Below are 23,684 nucleotides of genomic sequence, written 5' to 3'. Positions count from 1 at the left end.
AGCCAGAGCCATGGTGGCACGGGGAGAACAAGGTCCACACAAAAATTCACCAGCCAGCCTGTGATTTCAGATCCTTTTGCTATGAAGCAACAGTGCTAACAACTGTGCTATTTTTTTAAGTTACAGACTTTTGTCTTCGATTCAGTCATTTTCAGTTTTTTAATTTATCTTTTATAACCAATTCAAGCACCCTTCAGTTGATACAAGGTCAGTTTTAAAAGCCATACTATACCTGAAGTGACACGTGGCTCCCTGGGGTTTCTCTGACCGCCCTCATCGTCAGACTCCCCAGGAGTCAAACCTTCTACGACCTGAAAATTCCTGCCCTGTTTGTCCCAAACGTGGTGGATCTGCATGGCTGCTTCACGCTCTGCTGCAAGGTCCAGGTCCTGCTGGGCCAGATGTGCCCTCAGTTGCCTGATCTCAAACTTAAGAATAAATATGAAGAGAAAAACACAAACAAATAAATGTGGAAAGTCACAGGGGATTGTAGAAAAGGATGAGTAAGTAGTTTGAAAAAGTGCAGGAACATGAAAATTGAAGACCGATAAAAAGTTTGGAGAAAAGCACGACGAGACAAAAACAAAATAGAAGAAAGGGAAGAGAGAGGACAGGGAAGGATGAGGTGGTGCAGGAATAAAAGGAAGAAACAGGGGGAAAAAAGCATGTTTCTGGAATACATTTCAATTCAGTACACAAAAGTAGAAACAAGTAAACATTTTTTTTTATATAGATACTGAAATACTGCCTCCTTTTTTTAAAGAACAAGAATTTGGTAACTTTCTTTATCAAAATTGTGGGAGTGTCAGAGTGTGTTTCCGTTTTCTTCCGCTGATCCGATTCAGGTAAGCAGGAAACATGTTTGTGATGTTTTGCTGCCCTCTTCTGGTGAAAGATCAACTTACAATCGCTTATGTGACCAAGAACAACATGTATCCTTAATCAGTCCTTTAGTGCAGTAAAGAGCTTAAAAAGGACAGCTAGATCCATGGCGTCTAAAGTTAAAATAAATGTTTTTCATTGCAATACAATACAATATAACTACATGCGCTATTAGCCAACATAAATTATTGTGCTTGCATCCAAGGTGCTTTTAAAGCTCTATTCTTGTCAGTTAATGTCCTTCGAGTTTTACACAGGCACTACTACAGAAAACGAGACTATCAAAGTTTTGTACTGTAAAGCCGCCATTAGAAAACCTTTCCACATCAATTAAAAGTAAGTAATGCAAAGTAAATCTCAGATGTGTTGGTACTCACAGCCTGCTCCTGACAAATCTGAGTGAGACGCTCCAGCTGCTCCTCTCTCACAGCCTTGGTCTTCTCACACTGCTGGATCTCCAGTTCCATTTCAACTTTGACTTGTAACACATACGCTAAAATTGGAGAGAAGGGTGAGAACGAGAATGGGTTGAAAATATTTGTTATGCATAAATAGGCATTAAGACTTACTAACAAAAGTGTCATAGGTAAGAGAGCTGGTTCAGATAGTTAAGGCAATTTACATTGAGCACATCAAGGTCAGAGTGCAGAGGGATTTCTTTATCCTGTGTCATTTGTTCCTAAGAACTCTGTCATCACACACACAACCTTTATTAATGTTTAAGTATTTTTCTGATAGAATTTTCTCAATTTTTACATTTGCATGGCCAGCAAACGATCATCTTCTACTTCATCTTCATCTAATAAGAGTTTATTGCTGGAGTGTTGCTAGAATACTTTATTTGACCTTTAATAACTCTTGCTTTTGTCTGGGATTCATCTCATTGATTGAATGATTGATTGGCTTAGCAAAAACATAAAATGTACAATGTGCAAAAATATCAAAAGCACATCTATAATACAACTAATCCATCAAACACTTATTTTCTGTCAGTCAGTAACAGCTCTTCCTATAATTTTTATTTTATTTATGCATGACACAGTTTCTGGAGTAGGGCATGAAGGAACCTAAAAAAAGAATGGTGAGAATAAATGTGGACTGCTGCTGTCAACACAGTTGGTAGACAATCAGTCTTTTACACCTTTTTTTGTCACATTTGTAAGTCTGCCACATGATATCACACGTGCTAATGCTGCGTATCCTGCAATGAGCGGCATAAACTTGTCAAATATAATCATTACTGGTCCTAGTCACAAGACTAGGATTTTTGTGAACATGCTGAGATGACAATGAAACTAGGCCTTCTGCTACAGAGAGTAGCTGAGCAAAGCACACAGCCATCACCACATGCTCCTTGTATCTATTTATAGTAACGTTGCGCACGCGCACACACATCAAGAAGGAGAAGACATTAGATGGGGTCAGTCCAGTCAGAAATCAAACCAGCATGAAAAGCTCAATCAGAGCTTCAATTATTTAGCTACACAATGCAATACATTTGTGTAGCGCTGTGCATTTACAAGCTTAGCAGGATTGGTTATGTGATTATAGTGTCTGTGCGTGCATGTGTGTGCCACAGCTGTGGTGACAGTTTCTGCCAGCACTTGCACAACAGTGTAATTCACACCACAATTAATCCAACAACTTCTCAGAGTCCACTGTTGGTGGTGGTTTGATTGCCCTGGCCTCTGTCCCAGTGTCCCAGGCACTGAACCTAATGGCAGGCCAGAGCCTTGCATGGAATTGGTGAATGCATGAAAAATAAACACATTTTCTAGAATTTTCTAGACTGTATGTCAGGTTACATAATGTAGAATAAGTGCATTTTAACACAATCAGTGCATGAAAACATCCACAATCCTCACAGATTTCTTGCTGCACTTTCTCCACTCACCTGTTTCACAGATCACTTGTGTATCGAAGCCATAAAATCAACTCTCTCTCCAATCTGCTACACCCAAAAGTTACATTTCTTTTTTTTATTACATTTCATTGTATATTATGTACACACTATATACATATGCTTAGCTCGAGGTGTTGCATAGCTCGTTGGATATGTATTTCACAGACGTTTATCTGTACTACAAATTTTGGCATCAGAGGTCAATGAAGAAAATCAAAAACATCTTAATAGGCATTTATGATAAAGTATAGATAATTCATATTCAGTGATTTAGGACCGACCTCTAGCTTACTTTCAGCATGAAAAAATAGCAACGTAACCTTCATGGTTCATTGTGAAGCAGTGTTCAAGCGCTGGTGAGTCAAACTGATGCTGATGGAGATTTTTTGTGTTTTTTAGTTTTGTTTCTAGACCACTAATTTCAAAGTTTGAGAGATTAACATTACCTGATGATCATGACAAATAATTGTGAAATTCACTCTTCCACAAACTTTGCCACTTTATATGTCAAACTCTTTTTTTCCAAAGATTTGATGCCTGTCATGTGATAACTGAGCCAGTCCCTCAACTTTATATTTTTTGGTTTGAGTTCACTTTTTTCCCTCTGTTGGTGCTCGCTTAACAACAAAACTCAATGACTCACAAATACAAAACCCAGTAGTTTGAGGTGTGGCAGGAAAATCACATGTTCCCTCCCTAGAAATCACGTCTGCAGCTGCGCGTTAAGCAGCTCAATGCTAACAAAAAAAAGAAATAGAGTGTGTGGGTGTGTGTTTCCCTAAACTCTGTATTAAAGCATTGTAGAAAACAACAGACACATATTTACATTAAAATACTGGACGTGGATGAACTGTACACTGAATTCCTATGTGCTCTGCATGCACCTCATCCTGTATGCATTCGGAGATCCGTCATGAGGGTGACCTCTGAGCGGATATCGAACCAGTCTATATTAGCATAGGAGAGAACAACCACTATATTCATTATGGCTTCTGTGAATCTACTTAGCTAGACGCTTGCAATCAATACAAGTTAGAGTAGCAGAGTGGCAGCAATTTACTCTGAGGAATGATCAATAGCTGTATTGTTCTGAATAGCAAATAATTTGTATAATCATGGAAAAACGGGGTCACTTAGCTGCATCTGTGTGATCCTTTTGAAAAAAAAAAAAAGAAGAAGACCACTGGCATGCTGTGTGAATTTTATGTGTCACTTTCAAATTTCTGGAAATTGAGTCTGGATTTTGATGGAAAAAAAAAAAGGTTTTGTCTGCCTTACCATCAATGATCCTCTTGACCCTCCAAATGCGTAGTGTGATGATGAGGCTGATGGCGTCCCAGGGGCTGCTGGGCCCATTGGCCACTGTGGATGCCACCATTGGGGCCAGGGACAGCACAATAACTGCACCATCAAACACCTTTTTGGGACAAAAGCAAATACAGAATTAAAACAAGTTCAGCGTACGAGCCATAACTCCATTCCATTAACCCTCAACCCCTGACCCCAGTTCTATAGTTTTGATTCAGCGATACTCAAATATAAAGCTTATATGTGGATTTTATTAATGGATGTATGTAGTTTTTTGCTTCAGAGGAATATTTTAACATTTTGGTAAAGTCCTTATTTACCTAATTTAATTCTTGCTGAGGTTAAGTCTACATGAACAGATGTGATCACAACCTAAAATAAAAATACCATGCCTTAAAGTGACCTTACGACTCTCGGCCACTTTTAGATCGCTCCTCGCAAGTCAATTCTAACTGCTTTGAGTGCACTTGTGTTTTCACCATGGACCTCAACAAACAAACAGAAAGGAAACTGTGGTTCCAACAAACTACCTTCAGTCTAATGTGGAAGCTGCAGATTTCAATGAAAAAGTCCCAGTGCAGCCAGAAATGCGCACTTCATTTTCTTCAATATTAATGGAATTGTGCCCCATGAAATCCTCCTCCAGTGTCATACTGCCAACATTAAGTTCTATTGCAATATGCGGAGGTATCAGAAGAACATTTGATCCAAACAACCTGAACTGTGACATATTTCATTCTGCAGTAAGATCGCAATAAAGGGCACCCAATTTTTGGGGGGACACACCAACACAATCATTGTATATCACCCACTTTATTCACTAAAACCGACTCCCTGTGACTCCTTTTTTGTCCCAAAAATTTAAATTGAGTTAAAGGTTATCCATTTTAATGCAGGAATACCAGCAGCTGCAAACACACAACAGCAAATAACTGGAATAGGGCATCCAGTGAGAGATTAGTAATAGCAAAGGGTGCTATATTGTGATCTGTCGCAAATGACGCATTGCTCCACAAGAAGATTGCATTAAAGAGAATAACCACCCGCAATCTTTTTTCCTTTTTTAATGTATTTAAAAATGATCGTACTTCTCATGTGGCTACCAGAAACTGGCTGACAGAGCTTAGCACTACTGGTGAAAACAGATAGCAGGCTGTGGCTACTAACAACCTTTTTATATCTTATTTTTGTATAGTTGGTATGGTTTTCTTACCTTGGGCACAACCAGCTATTTTCAACTGTTTCCCGTATTTATGTTAACCTCCAGATAGTAAGTTTTTAGCATGTAGAAATGTCATGTTTACCTTGATGTTATTATTTTTACAAGCTTTCCATCAACCTTCAGCAAGAAAGTCAATAAGTGTGTTTAAGTGGTCAGTATGGGCATACCATGCAAGAACAGGAGGATAAATTAAAAACAATAAAAACAATAAAAATAAAAACATTAAAACTAAATATTCAAATAAAAAAATCAAATTAAACATAATATTCAAAATCTGACATGAAGATTTGCCGGTATAGCAGTACTAACCTCAACTTTGTTTTCTATGTAGTCCCAGATCCCAAGAACAACAATTCTGAAGACAGTCTGAGGCAGACAGAGAGATAAAGCGATACTTTAAAATGAATAATTGGGGCAGCATGCTGATACATGTGAAAGACTCTTTTAAGTCATGTTTACATCCAAAAACTGCTAATTTGCTAATATATGCAAAATTATTTTCTTCTTAACAGAAAAGTATCCAAAAATAAAAATATAAATTACATCTACATTAAACATCTCAGTGGAGGTATTTAGTTACTGCACTTCTACATGATACCTTCCACTGATATTACTCTATCTGTGGTAAATCTGTTATTGCATAATGATTTCTGTTCATGGAAATATGGCATGAAATTTGTGAAAACACATACACACATATCAAACTCTACTTATGCTCTGGAAAATGTGGCCGGCTGCAGTACACTGTTAAGCAGGGACATTGATTTACACTCTAATTAGCTAGAGGTGGTCCTGCTAATCCATCATCTGGAGCACATGTTAGACAACAATGCTGGTATCAGGTGAGATGAGCAGCTACTCCGCCCACATGTAAGAATTATGTTTTCTGATTGGTGAAGAGGGACTGGCTGGTGCACCTCCTCTTCTGTGATGCCAGTGGGTGCCCTGTGTGCATGGATCACATCACTGTAACCCCATCCCCACTGCTCTGTAAGCTCAGCTTTAATTATTGCTCATACTGGCTCACCGGTAATTAAAGTTTGGGTTAGGGCACTGGGGCTGAGGCTGTCAGGGTAATTGGTTTGCACTGGAGTGGAGGCCTCTAGGCCATATTCTCCTCTTTATGTTATTTTCATAATCACAAAGTAATGAAAAGACATTACTTTATCAAACAATGGCTTAAATTTAATTCTGATTCTGCTTCTAGGTAGCATTTTTAAGCTATGGCTTAATCAAGACTAGACAATATTGGAATATAAATGGTAGCAACTACCTACTCTAGTTCCCTTAGGTTTGAACCTGGTTTGCAGATATGGAGGTGTTACATAGTTTAGCTGGTTTAATTTAATCGCAAATCAACAAGAAAAGTGAGATTTTAGTGAATCTTTGCAATTGAAACGTTCTGTGATTATTACATTGGCCCGAGAGCAAAGATTTGGAAAGTAAAAGAGATTATGTTAATGGTGGAACCAAAATGTGACTTAATTGAGAATAATATACAGATCTTACCTCTGAGAAGAAGAGTGACAGAATGATAAGGCTGATCCAGTGGATAATGCTGGCAAATTGGAACGCATTGGAAACTATTTAGAGAGGAAACAGAATAAATGTTTATTTGCACTGTGCTTAAGGTGTACAGTGTAAGAAACCTAATTGGTATAATCGTGTCCATCCATTAACTCGCTGTGCTACCAGCATACCCACTTCCTATACTACTAATATGTTTCTGCACTCTCTTGCCCAATCCTTATTGTCCATCTGCTATTTCTCTTGTGGGGCAAGTAGTGGACTTGAGAACTAGATTACAATAGATCTAAAGTGACTAGAGTCCTGCAGTCCCCACAGCAAGACTCGAGTATCAACAGAGCTGGACGCTGGCCAGTAATCGATGAGGATGGCTGCCTGCTGCCACTGACAAGAATCTTGGTTCATTATCACCTCTATCCATCACTCTCCATCATAACCATTTATCGTCCAGCTCCACAAGCTGTTTGTGTTGAAGGACTACACAAACAGCGAAAATGCACACAAAATACAGTTAAATATGGACATTATCACAACAAGTTCAACAGAAAATTACTAATAGTTTCAATGGCACCTACAATAAATGTAATGGATCTTTACAGGGGTTATTTTTGTTTTGTTTTTTTAAATAAATTACTATACATACTGAGGTGAAATAGTATAAGAGACAGATTTCAGAGTTGCACATATTGATCATGTAACTGTAAACTCTACAATATGTGACCATGACTGTAAACACAATCTAAGGCATATGCATTTATTTTAATGGAAAATGAGATCTTTGGAAACAGCAGCATGTATGTTCATAATGGCATTATTGGAAGATATATTGAGAGGCTTTATTTGATCAAAAGTACAGATACAACAAGCGAAAATTCAATATAAGTAAAAATGTCAAGTATCTGGTACAGGTACTTATTCTGTAGAAAAATAACTCCTGTTATAATATCATAGTTGTTTATAGTAATATGTAAGAAGCCGTTTTCTTTTGAAGCTCAGTAAAGTGAAGCTAGTTTCAGCTTCTTTAAATACATTATTTACATTACTTATACTTCTGCATGCTGACCTTAACAGGGTACACTTTTAAAAAATTTAGGCTGCATAGCAGCGATGACTGCCCAGGTTGATGTATAGAGAAAGTCCAGTGTAAGCAATAATAAAAAGAATAATGGCACACCTTATATATTTCTGAAACTATATTTCCTTAATGTGATCCTAGCAGAAGGTAGGGCACAGTGCAGACACAGCATCAGTGTTTAATTCTCAAGGACACTAAACTGTTTAACTCCCCACTGCTCCAGTGGAGCTGCTACTATATGCCTCCCGAGTGTTTTATGAACGTCACACTGTGTATTAATGGATAAGAATATGCATGCTCAGCAGATTTTTCCTTATATAATGGTACCGGCTAAAACAGGAGAAATAAAAGCACACTGTTTACATTGTAAGAGTTTGGTGTCTATGAGCAGCTCCAAAGACAGGAAAAGCACCACCAGGATAACGCAGGCCACCAGGATACAATTGAAGCCAGCACTGAGCAGACAGACCTGCCACAGGGCCACTCGACGCCCACAGCACGGCTTCAGCCAGTTGGACCTAAAGGGACAAGAAGGGGAGATGTTTTAATGCAACATAAAATTCAACCAGCATTTACGGTTTTAATTTAAATATCAAAACAGAATCAGAAGCTTGTAAAACCACAACCCAACCCTTAATAAAAACCACTGATTTTATTTTTTGGCCTTTTTCAGCTTTATTCTTAGATTCAGTGAAGAAACGACAGGAAAGTGGGGTCAGAGAGAAAAGGGGGGAAGACAAGCGGCAAAGAGCCACAGGTCGGTCTCAAACCCAGGCCGGCCGCTCTCAGCCATATGGCATATGGGCACCTGCTCAGTGCGCTCAGCTAAACCAGCACCCAAAACCACTGACTTTTTGACTGTGTAGATTTATCCTTTTATCTACTTTAACTGTTTAATGTAAAAGGTACAAATGAAAATTTAGTTTAAAAAATAGCACAAAATAAAGTACTGATATGTGTACATATCATGTTTCACAACATAAGTATATCATTTAGAATTACATTTCTGACTGCAGAACTTCCAATTCCATGACCCCAGTAACAATATTTCAGTAGCTATATGAATATGAACAGCTGAACTCCCCGACATGGCCAACAGAGGGTGGTAGTTTACACTTATGAAAGGTGATGTCTGTTTAAATCTGGGCAAAGTTTGGTAGTGATGGCCAAAGAAAAGTGTAGTCAGAGGGAGCATTGACAGAGAAAAAGACAGTGAAGCTCTGTGAACTAGTGTTCTGACCATCAGCAGTGTGAGTGGAATACTGATGGCCTCCTTTTTACATGGGAATGAAGGGAGTCACTGTAGAGGATGCTGCTAAGAAGGAATGATTTCACATGTTTAGCTTGGCACATAAGTTACATGTGGTGTGGAATGAAGGAAAAAAATGTAATTAAGTTTAATAACCCAGTGTCTGCGGCCTATTTCTTTGGCTACGGCATACAGGTTTCAATAGAAAATGATAGTCTGTCATATAATTTAAAATCAGACAGACTGGTTTACGTTTAAGATAAAATGACAGATTAACATTTCAATATGTTTCAGCCTAAGCTTTATTTTCACTGTAAGAAATCAGCATTTAGGCCACTAGTGTGTCTGGCGAGATAGCCTAATTCTATTTTGAAATAGTGGGATGGTCATACAGATCAGCTACTACAAGGGCTGACGGTAGGAGCTGAGAGAAACAATGCCTTTCACCGGCTCTCCAGCTGGTATGGAAAGTTGGCTCTGCCCACCACCTTTCCCTTCTCCCCATGCTCTGGCATAGAAGAGACAGACATTGGCAGAGCATTTCCCTCCTCTGATCATGTCTTCATTCCTTGGCATGCCACTAATATGAGCTGCAACGGTGGCAAAATGGCTCCATTTTCACCACAGCTTCAAAATGAATTTGCTATATTCATCACAGAAGTCATATCTAAACTCTCCACTTTCCCTGTTTTAAAATGTAGGAGAAATTTGTGTGTATCCTTGAAATTATTTCTTTTAAATGCTGTGTTAGAAGGGATGATATTAATGAACTCTAGGAGTACTTGAAGCATAAAAGTCCATTTTTATCATCTTCTACCAGAAATCTTTGAGGCAAGTATATAGTGTATACTATATACTCACTTCACACGTCTTTTTGGTTTTCCGATCAAGTACAAGTGTTGAAACAGAATCTGCAAAATTATTATTCACAGTTAAATCGAGAATATCCCTTAAGAAGGAAATCCTAACAAAAACATTTTCAGAGGGCCTCTCTTTATAATTTCCTCCCGCAGTGGCACATTTACGTAGCAATGAGGAAAATGTTTTTAGCAGCTGTCGAGCTGATCACTCCACCCTCCCACTGCTTTCTCACATAAAAGTATTCCTTACAGCCTGGCATGGGTAGAGCCACAAGTCTGTAAACAATGCACGGCTAATGTAATAAAGGCATAATCATGCTGATAGCAATCATCTTCTTGGCACTGGGTGGGGTGGCACAAGTGCGCGAGCTCCAGATGGTGTAAAATCTGTACCACCAGTCTTGCAGAGACTCTGTGGATGCCAGGTATGATGCCATTATGTATATCAGCCTATATGCCAGAACACCTGGGCATCCTGCGATAAGAAAATATTGATGTATTTGTGATGCATATTTTTATTGCATGTACTTTCAGTTGTTTTGGAGTTAGTGTTAACACCTTCGAGGCCATAAAAGTTTCTCAGAGTTTTATAAAAGAGCTCAAATATATGAGCTCAAATCACAATGTAGGTACAAAATAGGAAACTGACAAACTGATTAAGCTTTTGCAGATTTTGCATAAATATACATCATAATCTGACACGCTGAGCAAATTATCTAAAAGAAAATGTTTGTGCAATCTTGACCAAACTCATTCAGGGACATACAGTTGATTTCACTTATTCTGTGTAACTGATTTGATCCTTGTTACTTAGCATGGCCAAATATGCAGTTACGTGAGAAAGAAAGTTTTAACAAAACTCTGTGCAGACATGTGAACAGCCAAGTACATTTCATTATTCAGTATCCTGTAGCACCACCTTTAGTTAGCAATCATTTTCTACATGAATTTATACATTTCTTATATTGTTATGGAGGAATTTTTGCTCGCTCTTCTTTACAATGTTGCTTCAGTTCATTGAGGGTACTGGACATTAATTTATGTACAGTTCTCTTAAGGTCCTATTACAGCATTTCGATCATGTAGAGTTCGGGATTTTGACTGGGTCCTTGCAACACCTTGATTCTTTTCTTTTCCAGCCATTCTGTTGTAGCTTTGCTGCTGTGTTTGGGATTATTGTCCTGTTACATGACCTGACTTTGGCCAACCTTCAACTGGTGGACAAATGGCCTCAAATTTCACATTACCACCCCTCCACCTAGTATAAGATGTATGTGCTGATATGCTGTGTTTGGTTTTTGCCAAACATGGCACTGTGCCTTATATATATCAAATATTTTCCCCTTTGGTCTCATCTGTCCTAAGAAAGTTGTTCCAGAAGTCTTATTATTATTATTGTAGGGTCTACCTTACAATATAAAGCCCCTTCAGGCGACAGTTGTTGATTTGGTGCTGTATAAATAAGAATTGAACTGAACAAAACACAAAAGAAGTGAATGTAACAGAAATTAAGTACACTACAATAAGAACAAAAAAGGCTTCCCAAAAAGTGTTAATCCTGAAGTAACATAATGAATCTGAGCTAAAAAAAAAAAAAAAAAAAAAGAAGAAGAAGAAGCTGACAGAGAAAGCTCAGTTGACAGAACTGTTTTTTTCTTGGTCTGTTTGTAGTTAAGACCAAAACAGACAAACAGAACTTGCTCTTGTAACAAACAATTATTATCTCCAAAGCACCGATCCTTGTGTGTTAGTTTCTTCCATGCAATGCAAGTTATTCTTCTAGCAATCTGTGCACTGCTGCTGATGTTAGGTGTATACAATGCAAAGCAACTATTCTTTTAAAGTTTGAAGGTAGATCTTGCTTGTCACCACTATATTTGTTTAAAAAAAAAAAGGAAAACTATAAATAAATATATAAATCTGCAGCAGATTTTGTAATTAATTTTTTTTAAAGGCCCTCTTCTTTTATGGAGTCATAGATGTATCTCTTGTTTGTATGGGGTTTTGTTGCATTGCCTTCGGGCATTCTGGCATTGAGGTGAATTTGCTGGGATATTTACTGAAAATTGTGGCATTGTGTTAACACACACCTGGTCCAACAGCGACAGCAAGGGTACATGTAGTTTACAGCAAACTTGTTTCATTTAAAGTAATTATTAAATAATTATAAGTACAATAGATTCTTGTCAATTCGAGTAATGCAAGTAAGGGTAGTTTTGAAAGGATAAACAAGGCCTTGTCAAATCTAAAAACAGAAATAAATGAAAACATACCAAAGTAAAGCAGTCTCTCTCCTTTCATCTCAAACAGTGCTGTCATAAAGCTCCTCACCTGTCAATATGTGCATCCAGCCATTACATTACTGCCGTCTTGTGGCTGAAGTCAGTTATTGGCTGAAAGCTATGCTTATTTTAATCTTGTAAGAGACTGCAGCGCTCTCTGTTTTGAGTGTGTGTCCATCTTCCTTTAACAATCTTTAACAATCATTAACAACATTAACGTAAGAGGCTTTTTTTCTGCACAAGCAAGGCAAGCTGTCGCTGTCTGCTCTCAGTGCTGTGAGATCAGTTACGATCTGCACTTTTTGTAGAAACACAGCTAGCATAGCATAGCTAGTAAACCAGTTTCAGTGATTTGCCTTTGTAACAGATGATTGTAACAGCTTCGCCTTGCTAACCACCTTGGCCAACATGCATGATGTATACAAGATTAAATTTAACTCATTTAGTACATTAATAAGGACAGCTGTGACAATGATGGGGAGGGGATGGTACCTCTGATCATGTCCAGTCTAATAAACAGGCAAGGTGACCAAGTGTAGGGTCAGATTAGTATCTATGAGAATCTCTGAATGTAATAAGTTTAGCAAGCTGCTTTTCAAACACTCCACGTTTATTTTTCATTCATATTTTAATCCACCCGTACATATTGACAATTAACCATGTCACACACTACAGCAGGTTTTTTGTTGTCAGTATTTCAATATACTTTTTTTAAAATCGAGATGAACAACTGATCTTTTTCAGTGATCCAATTTATCTTATTAAATAGGTAAATAGTAGATGTTTGTGTGTATTGGGGGGGTTTCTGGTTTCCTGTCTGTGAAAGTCACCGTCGTAAGCCACAGTTTGAAAAACTACTCCATGCCTTCAAGTCAATCCAGACATGTCTCTGGTGGAAACAAACTTGATTTCCAAACGGGAAACTTTTACCATATGATCTGATAGTCCATAAAAGTGCATCAAATGATTTCATGCTTCATTCAACCTCTGCAAGGGGGCAAAAATAAGAAGAAAAAAAACATTACGAGAACTATAAAACTCTTTGAGGGGGAGTAGTAAAATGAAGTGCAGAAAAATGAAATATTATCCTCACAACAGTTTTATAGGGTACAGTCTTCTCAAGCTTTAATGGATCACAGCAATTATGCCAAAGTCAAGCCAATTACAAAGAAGAGTATTAAAAGCAATTTTTAAAGGCAAAGTCCACATCTTGGTAAATTTTACTGTATATCCCTCCATGGCAATGGTGATCACTTTTAGATACCATAGAAAGCCTGCTTTCCTCATAAATTGGCATATTTTCTCATAAAAATATTTATTTCCGATCTTTAACAGAGTCTTACCATGTATATTATACAATTTTTATAGAGACCCTGTCCTCTATTCCAGAGGTGCCACCCGCCACCATGCATGGCCAATAACTGCTTGGGGCCCCAGGCCAGTGGAGGTGCACCAAGGACTGATAAACTTTAAACTACAGCAGGGTGTTGTGCAAAGTTTGCAATGACAGTGGAGGATACCTAATATTATTAACATTATTAAATTTACAGTAACATAATGGAGATGACCCCCTAGTTGGAGGGGGGCACATGCTCCCAACAGACCCTAGTAACACCACTGTCAAATGCTCAGTGAAACAGACAAATTAGATAAGCTAAAACAAATTTTAGCAACTTTAGCAATTTTAAACAGTCACATCTATTAATGCTCATCAAGGGATCAGTGCTGAAAGATAACTTTTGGTATATACACATTCAGTGTTTCAATGTTTTTCTGCACAAATAAGTTACTAAATAATTTTTTTACAGTGTGATTATTATATTTTAAAAATTGATGCTCATATTAAATGACCAACTCACCTTTACAAATACTGCCTTCCTTCTAATGAAGTCATTCTCATCATTTAAAAAAAACTGCTTGTACTGATCTCCAGTAAGCTGGCAAACAACACATTGTGTAGTCAGAGGAGTACCAAGCTAGCAAAATTGACAGATTTGAGTTTCTTCAAATAAGAAATCAAAGCTTGAAATATAAATGAGCATCAAAAAGAACTAGACATACATTGAGGCTCATGGAAGAGTTAAATGAGAGGCTAGTTTTCTGATTTTCTGATGGAAAGTGGGCTCAAACTGAATCATTAAGCACAAATCTAAATTTGTTTTTTGTGCCCTTGCTTGGCTACTCAAGGAGCCAGTGGAAAAACTCATGGAGCAAGATAAAACTTATTACTCCCATGGGCCATTAACAGGCATTGGACAGTCATATTACATCTCAAACTCGAAGACAAGGAGGCATAAACCATGCACATATGTGCAATAAACATGAGAAGGTTTACCCAACCAGGTGAAATTAATAGGTCATTTATTATAGTTTATTATATATGCACAACTCCCCACCCATTCACAAGCCCTAAATAGTCCCTGTAAACTCATGTGTTTATAGTGCCTCAAAAGATATTCAAGATCGAATCTATTATCTGAGGATATTAAAATGAGTCAACAAAGCAATAAATCTGAGGAACAATCTGCCCGAAATCAATAACATCCACCTGCTTTCTACAGGATAAAGGACCACGCAAGTCGATACAACACATCCGCACACAGAGATAAATAAGGGGTGAGAGTTCACAGGCGGTTTGAAGACTCAGCTTTGATATGTATGACAAATAGGCTGAATTCAGCGACTGTGTGTGTCCTTAACTTCATGTCATGCCAAAACTAGCCCAGCCCAGAGGGGACGCAGTCAGACGCTGCTGGTGACACATGCAGTATATTAATGAGTCTTATTAAAGCAACAGAACAGTGGCAAATGTTGTTTCTCTGACCCCGTCGGCCCTGACAGTCTGACAGAACCACCTGGCCCAAGTCAGTAGCAGACAAGCACATTTAGTGGACAAGGTCACCCCTCAAACCGGTTGTTTTCAGACTGGCTTTGGCTTTTTCGCAACCTAATATTGATTTACCAAATAACAGTTATAGTGCCTTTGTAATTTTTTGTCAACTTGCACGACAGACTATTTGAACACAAAAACAGAGGTCTTTCTGCATTTCTGTCTCTCTACACTTCTGCTTTTATGTCTGCTATTATATCGCTATTCTCTGCGCTCCTTCCCTTGGCTCTGCATCCCTTCTGATGCCAGTGCACGTTTAGCAGGTTGATATAGCTGTCAGTGTTCCCCTCTACTGGTGAGACTGAGAGGAGCTCGACAGGGAAATAGAGGAGGGAGATTAAATCAGGCAAAGTGATCAATACGAGCATGTCGAGTGAGCCACCAAACACTGGGACTGTCAGACTAACAGCACCTGATGGTCTCATCAGATAAAGTACTCCACTCCAGAGATGCTGCTTAAACGTTTACTCTTTGTACACATTTAAGTGCCATACTTCTGTGTCTCCTTATTGTATCCTTCCTTTTCTGCCATATTGGCAGATTATCAGCAATGGCAACACAATAAACTCAAGACTTTTTATTGTGCTTAAGGAAAGACGAGGCTTGATTTATGAACCTTTGTTGTTAATTTCTTTAAGGATGTATAAACATCTAAAATTATTATTTAGGAGATGTGAAGACTTAAATTCATAAATAATAATGATAGAACAAATTCTCCTTTTTTATTGGTTTGATCCATAATCATTGGACTTAAACACAGGACGAGAGCCAAGTTAATGTCAATTGTTCAAACTAGTTTACAGCTAATGGTGGTCACATTATAGTGACCTGATGGACTGGACTGCATTTCCACAATATAATAAATTCAGCTGAATCTTGGCAATGCATTAGCGATATCTGATGTAATGAATTGGGGCAAAACCTGCTGTAATTTTTATTTTTAGCCAAAACTACTAAAAATTGTTTTTTTTCTTTCATTTGAGTTCTATTATTGGCTAGGTGCCCGAGGAGCTTTGAAAATAGCGATGACAGCTAATCCTGGGAAGAGAAGTGTGAGTGTGAATTTAGAAGTTAAGTGAGATCATCTCAACACTTATTTATATTGCAGTGCTATGCTAGAAATGTGACCCCAGTGGAACAAACACATTTATACCCATACAGAGACAGAGAACAAAAACTGCTGCACTGTGTTCATTGAACTTAGCATTTAATAGCTTGTTCTTTGCTTAATGTTTATCATCCTGAGCCATTTTCATGCACATGCGCTGCTGCCCTGATGTCCACATAGGTGCACGTGACAATACAAATGTCCGATGTAGCTGGTTTAATTTAGCATTTGAAAAATACTATATTTATTTGACTAAATTTGCCAGTTCATACAAGAAGACTGTAGTTCATTTCTGTATTTTTTTTTATCATAATGTCAAGTAACAGCTACTGCAACAATGCAGAATCCTGGTTAGAATTAATTCATTTAAAGAAGCATTGCATAAAATTTGCCACCAAAGGCTGGAAAGCAAGTCAAAGGCACATTTACAATACTGTGCAGAAGTCTTGAGCCACTCATTCTTTTATATTTGTATTCAGAGGAGCCAGATTTTCTTGTAAAATTAAAAACGGAAAATGGTAGTTTTCATGCTTTTCCAGCTCTTTAAACATTTTTCTTTGGACTTCAACTGCCTTTTTTTACTTATTTTCATTCCAGTCCTTATACCTGACCTTTTCCAATAATTTTTTGTTTGTTTGTTTTTGAACCACTTAACACTGACCTGTGAATCATTCATGCATAAAAAGGCACCTGACACAAGGGATGAGCCATTGTTGTGTCTACATATGACAGACAACTTGCAAATTGCATCTTAGGCACTTTGTTACACACAGCCTGTCATTAAAACAAATAACTTGTTCCCATTTCTTTAGTTAAATTTAAAAAAAAATCCTAATACAACAGAGTTTCACAGACATATAAATATAATTTTCACAACAAAAAGGTGATTTGCAAAGAGTTATTAGCCAAAAACTTGATATATCTTAGCATGGTGTACAGTATATCATTAAAACAATTGGAGGAAACTCTACAAGTGTAAGAGAAAAGCACCGTTTGTTAGTACCAAACCAGAAACTGCTACAGAGTGTGCTACAAAGCATACTGTGAAAAAGCACTGCTAGAATTACATAATTTGATTGTAACAAAAAAAAAAGGAGACAAGGGATAAAAGCCTTATTCTGAAGTAATGATTATGTGCATCCCTTAAGCAAAGTCTCTACCCGCCAATGACAAATTTAGTCCCAGCTAATAAAAATGGTGAACCTGATAGGAAGCATACAAACAGACAGAGCTTGACAGCAGGCAAGCCTGGAAAAGAGGGAGTACCAGCTAAGCATAAAATACATGCTGAGTTTTCCCGATGCTGTCAGATTGCAGGTAATTAATTTTACATTTGAAAGTTTCCCCATTACCAATGCCTATGCGCCATTCATCACAACACATCAGCAATGAGAAGGTAAGCCCCAAAACACCCAAAAAGCACTGACTCCTTTTTTTTTTCTTTGACTTCTGCAATCTAAAAGTAAATATAGCGACTGCATTTTTAGTACAGCATTTACCTTCTTACATCAACAACGTTGCCAGACAAGTAAATTATTTATTCTAATCGTTCACTTATTTACACAGCACCGGTAGAGGCAAAAGGATTCAAGTTTAAATGACTACTGTCTAAATAGTGATCAAATTACAGCCAGTGTAAACAAGAGCTTGCAAACCTAATATACTATAAGCTGGTCAAAACTGATAAGCAGCCAAAGATGATTTATAACCCAAAAAATCTCATTCATGAAAAATTAGTGGTAATGTCAGCTTTGTATTAAAACTTACAGACTAAAAGAAAGATTGTGTGTGTGTTCTTATTAGGATAAGGATTTGTAATATTTTATACCAGTACAGCTGTTAATTATCTTACAGAGGCCATCTTTCAGTGTTGTGGAGCAATGCAAAGCTAATGTAAAGTGTAGTGAAGCCCATTACTTTCTTCACAGAGTTATCAAGTAACATAAAGTATTACATGTTTTTAAAAGTAACAAATAATATGCAATACTTTACAGATTTTTAGTAATGACTGTGCAACTCTAATAGAAGCCAGGGACACAACCTCTGCATCAAAGGTCTGATATCATTCGTTGTTACAAAGTGAAGCCAACCTACAAAGAAAGATCTATAAGAGGCACAAAGCAACTACAAAGCCGGAGACTAGTTTTTTTTAGAACTGCCAGTAGCAGCTGTTTCTTAATTTAACTTTACATTCAAAAGTCTTAACTAGTGTCGTTTATATTAAATTAGATTAAATTATTATTGCTTTACATTTCATTTCATATTTTCACTCACTACACATCTTTGAATCTGAGCCTGAGTCATACTGAGAATGCCACCATACTACTTTTATATGGTTATAGATGCATTTTATGCCATACTTCCCAGAGCTGCATAATTACAGCTCAAAAAAATCCTCTAAGCTTGATGCTAAAAGACATCACATTGATGTTATGCGTAGGCTACAAGAAAGATTTTAGATTACGCTGAACCTGCAGCAGCTAGAGGCTTAAGTTTACCGTGAGTAGTGCAAAACACAACGAACAAGGGCAACTGGTGTTCAGCTTCCCCCCTGAGTCCCGTGGGAGCGCTGAGGAAAGACTCATTTGTATGTTACAAGGGGACTGGAAGGTCAGTATGTGTGCGTGTGTGTCTCTCTGTGTGTATGCCTGCATTTGATGTATTCTGTATTCCGTGTGTATATCGCATACTGTATATGTGCACTGATAAGGGTGCACCCAATCACAGCAAGCCTTAATCAGTATAGTGTCACGACTGCAGATCGTTATGGATGTCAGTTCAGAATTGAGTAAATCTCAAACCATTTTGCTGCTTATTTAAGATGCAGGAAACAAAACCTGACAGGTTTTGACTTCGTGGACAAGAAAGACTAATGAGACTGTGCATGGTGCTTTCAAAACAAGACTTTCACATATCCCCGATAACAGAGCTAAATGACCATGCACCTTAGGATGCAGTTGAGCAAAACACTCTAATAAATTGGCTTTTAAGGATCAATATTATTACACTTTACAGTGGAAATTCATTTATGTTATATTATATTTATATTTATACACATCAGAAACTGAAATCTCCATGTGTTTCTTTAGATCTTAACATGTGCCATTTAACACTGCTTTAGTAGAGAGTAAAAAATACACAGTGCAATTCTCACTGACCAAAATAAAAGTAAATTCATAATAAGAGACGTCAATTGTGTCTTAATTATTATGAGATAGATTAAAATAAGCGTACTACTGTAGCTGGTTCAGCAGGCAACCCATATGCCAAAGGTTAGTAGGAGCACACCTTATCTTTGATTTACTGTAAGCTTTCCTTACTATTCTTTCTAAAAAAGGCTAAAATATATTTTTAAAAATGTTTTTTAAAAAGCCAGGTGTCAACATTTAAGAAATTTCTTTAGATGACTTGAGCCCCACACATTGATTAGAGTGTGTGTATATATATGTATAGAAATATAATCTTAGACTGGACAAAGCCACTATAATATCAACACTTGGGTAGAGAAGCCCTGTCATGATTTAGCATTTATCGAACTTAGCTGATGTGATGTTTTGAACCCAAAACTGGTGAGAAAGGGGGTAGATCTGACTGAGACGCCTAATCACTCTGCACATTCAGTCACATGGTAGGCTAACACCAAAGCATAATGTGCTTTAAACACAGATATAAAACACACAGAAATCTGCAACAAAACTTTCAAATTTGTCTCGACTTTTGCTCAGACAACTCTTCTTCCCTTGTGCCAGGACTCATCTCTCTGGAGGAGTTTTAGGGGCAGAGATTGAGTGAAGAGGTTCTTAGACTCCATACTGGCAGTCCGTGCATTTCTTTGTGGCCATTATCATACTATCAGTGATATAGCTGTAAATGCTACTAAAGCTAATGACACGGCAGCAAAGTACAGAACATGAGATTTAAAAAGGGAAAATGTGAACATGGTTATATGTGGTATATATGGCATGGCTTTCTACTAGAAACTGGTCATTTTGTGTATCAAAATTACCATTTTTTGTGACAAAAATATTGCATCTTATGGTAAATGTGCAGGCCAATTATTGTATGAAAACCAGTTTCAATAAAATAATTTACACATAGTGATTTAGTGTTAAATTAACTGCTTTGCAGGAAGAACAGTAATGGCGGGGTGGCAAACTACAGAATTAATCATCTATACAGTTATCGTTTCAAAATCTAAAAATTTTGGTTTATATTTCGGGCCATCCCTGGCAGTAAAGGTTTACCATGTTTATTTTTCCTCAAAAGTTATGGATAATTGTAATTTGGCAAACAGTGAACTCCTACACTATACAGGCCTACAGCTGTCCCATTGGCAGAGGAATTAAGAAGTCTGGGAGATAACGAGAAGGACGGTCACTCCCTGGTCGCCGTCTCAGACAACTTCCCGTTCTCTCTAATTAAATCAGGCCAAATTGGCTCGACCGGGTGAAAGCCTTCAGAGAATGCATTATTCCAAAAAGTAAGACTTGAACATTTAATCTTTGCTTTCTAACAAAGTTAAAGCAGGTAGAATAAAAATGCTGTGCTATCAACAAAAATACTAACTAGCAGCGCAGATGATCTCACGCCTCCAAATTCAGGTTAATGAACTTCTTTCTTTTTTGACATTTTCATGAAATCATAGATTGCTCTGAGATGTTTTAACAAGAAATGTGGAAAGCTTTAAAAGTCCTACTATTCAAAACAGTAACAGTTTAGTTTATGCCCATGTTTAAAAAAAAGTCTAATTTCAGAACCAATTTGACCACAAAATCACTCCAGAGTTGGTTGTGATTGTGTAAAGAGGGAACTGTTTATTTTCCTTCATCAACCACTTTCTAAGACTTGCAAATGGGCCAGTAGTTATTTCCAAAATAGAACATTTGGAACCCTGGCCTAAAGCTGTTGGGCGGTAAAGGGTAGGAGTCCTTGTTTTTTTCCTCCCCCCCACCCTTGCTCACTACAGATTTAGATGAACCATCTGGTGTTGGTACCTAACCCTGGACTCCTTGCACATTTGGACCAGCCGTATCAGCAACATATGCTTCTGTCTCCATGTCTGGCAACCATACGCCCATCACAACGATGGGAGGTGACATCATTCCACTGCTCAGGTGTGCACTTGTAATTGCAGTCCAGGAGCAAGGGCTGGACTGGTCTGGCAACTTGAATTTTAATATAATTTTACACTGCACTTTTTATCTAGATCCCTTGAGCTCAGACAATAATAAGATCAGCTAGTTCCCCTTATCCCTTAGCACAATGTCAGCATCATACCCCATAGCATGACCAGCTTTTCATACCTTTTTATGTGCACATCAGACCTCGGAGGCTGGAAGTGATATAAGTTCAGGAGCAGAGCAGGCTGAGCAGGTGCTGCAAATTTTTTATTTTAGTTGAAGGTTAAATTTTATTATATATAATGTTTGCACGGTACATAGAATTATAATAATCACGATAGGCTTTATCAAGCAGTTGGCTTACAAAAAGCTGGTCTACTTTCTGTCTGGCTGATTATAGGGATAGTCCATTTGGCTCAAAATGTGTTTTTCAAGTTTAAAACAAGAGACTTTTTAAGGAAATGCAATAAAGATGGAAATCTTTAAAAAAAATATTTAATTTTATTAAGAAGAGCTGGAATAACTTTTACCATTTATATAGTCATCATCAGTCACTGTTTTATGTTCAGTTTAAACCAAAAACGGAGCCTTTGATTAAGGCCCTGACCTGCAGATCTTCTTCTCTGTCGTTCTTTGTTACGCCCAATAATGTTTTTCCGATAACGTCGCACACTAGCAGCAGCCAACACAAATACAAGCTGAAATGCACCAAAAGAACCCTTCAACCTAAAAAAAAAAAAGTGAGCAAACAAACAAAAGCAGCTTGATGACTATGAGGAGAGTGGGCGGCCATGAAAGTGCTGAACACAAGCCCACGCCACCTTGGTCCTCCCAGCATTTTTCCTAGACAGGAAGATGGATGGGCCCAACTCTAATAATAACTACACTCCACTTACCATGGCGCCAAAACTGCTAACACTGCAACTGCCCCCTGATGCTAGCTAGAACAACCACCTCCCACAATGTCGCCCACTTCTCTCCTGATAGGAACATTCTGTTAGGCAACAGTACAGAAAGCTGGTGGTGGAAATCTCCAACCTGTCCACCTTTCTTCACCATCACCACCGAATGACAATCCTGGATGTTCCTGCAGGATTGTGAACGGGCTTCTGTACTGGTGGTACAGCAATGCAAAAAAAGTGAGGGGTTTTTTTGGCATTTAGTCTAGTTACAGTCGAGATTGGTATTCAGTATGGGAAGATGTACTTTGTGTGAAATTAGGCAGAAAAAGATGAGACGGTGAATGTGAAAAGAAGCAAGAAGCTGAGGGAATAAGAGAAGAAGCAAGAATACAGGGAAACAATGGAAATATGTAAAAAGGTGGTGAAAGAGAGAGAAAGAAGAGCCTATCTAAATGTGCAGAAGCATCAATGAAGGAGCACTATTGTTCCTGATGAGGTGTGACAGCCCAGTATAAACTGGAATATGAAGTGAACCATGATTACAGAGGGTTAGATAACAACCACTACGCAATGCAGTGAGAAAGCTTTTCAGGCCTGGCCTTGTTTCCTTTCTGTTCTCAGTCTATATATCCTCTACGTACTCTCCTTCTGTTCATGCACGCATATACATATATATATGTGTGTGTGTGTGTGTGTGTGTGTGTGTGTGTGTGTGTGTGTAAGGAAGAGAGAGGAAAAGTAAATAAATGAGGGGCGATCTGTGAGTGACTACTTTCCCACTGTGTGAAGTGAGGGCAGCACACTATACGAGAGAGATAGCAGTAAGGTCAGCTCCACCTTCACAATGCTAAAGGCTATGATATGCGAACATGCCTGACAGTAGGTGCTTCATCACACAGTGGCAGCTTGACACAGGAGCCTTTTCTCTTGATTAATCCCCTCTGCTTGCATCCTGCTATGAAACACGCTGCATCTTTATAGTATTGGCAAACCATAATAACACAAACCGCTTTTCATTTTGCAATTAATCTGTAAATCTGTGAGACGAGGAAAAAAGAAAAACAGCTTGTGCCTTGTCTTCCACTCCCAACATATAAATATGTGATTTATTTTTCATGCAGATTTTCATTTCAGGATCTCATCAACAAAAGTGATTAGTTCAATAACTTTAAAATATGCTGCAAGCTGGTACATTAAATTTACTGTAAACCGTGTCTTTAAAGAGAAAACATATCTGTTTTGAATTTGCATATTTTTCATTTACACCCACTTTCTTTCTGGAATGAGTAGATGAGAAAAGTTTAGCTGACAGCGACACATTCCCAAACTGCCACTGAAAATAACTTCAGCCCCTCA

The 23,684-nt window shown here is 37.9% G+C and overlaps 1 protein-coding gene across 1 annotated transcript in view; it reads right to left on the bottom strand.

Annotated features, from left to right (window-relative positions):
- The window catches only part of LOC100700520 (transmembrane protein 266), a 46,559-nt gene that overhangs the window by 5,743 nt on the left and 17,132 nt on the right, over positions 1-23,684 (bottom strand). The window contains exons 4-9 of the mRNA XM_005447569.3: positions 8,281-8,435; positions 6,825-6,898; positions 5,625-5,681; positions 4,064-4,202; positions 1,260-1,375; positions 233-428 (exon numbers count right to left, since the gene is read on the bottom strand). Of these exons, the coding sequence (XP_005447626.1) occupies positions 233-428; positions 1,260-1,375; positions 4,064-4,202; positions 5,625-5,681; positions 6,825-6,898; positions 8,281-8,435 (737 nt within the window). The remainder of the gene's footprint in view (positions 1-232; positions 429-1,259; positions 1,376-4,063; positions 4,203-5,624; positions 5,682-6,824; positions 6,899-8,280; positions 8,436-23,684) is intronic.

The sequence above is a fragment of the Oreochromis niloticus genome, linkage group LG1, assembly GCF_001858045.2.
Source record: "Oreochromis niloticus isolate F11D_XX linkage group LG1, O_niloticus_UMD_NMBU, whole genome shotgun sequence".
NCBI classification, from domain to species: domain Eukaryota; kingdom Metazoa; phylum Chordata; class Actinopteri; order Cichliformes; family Cichlidae; genus Oreochromis; species Oreochromis niloticus.
This window is presented reverse-complemented; position numbering and strand designations above follow the sequence as displayed.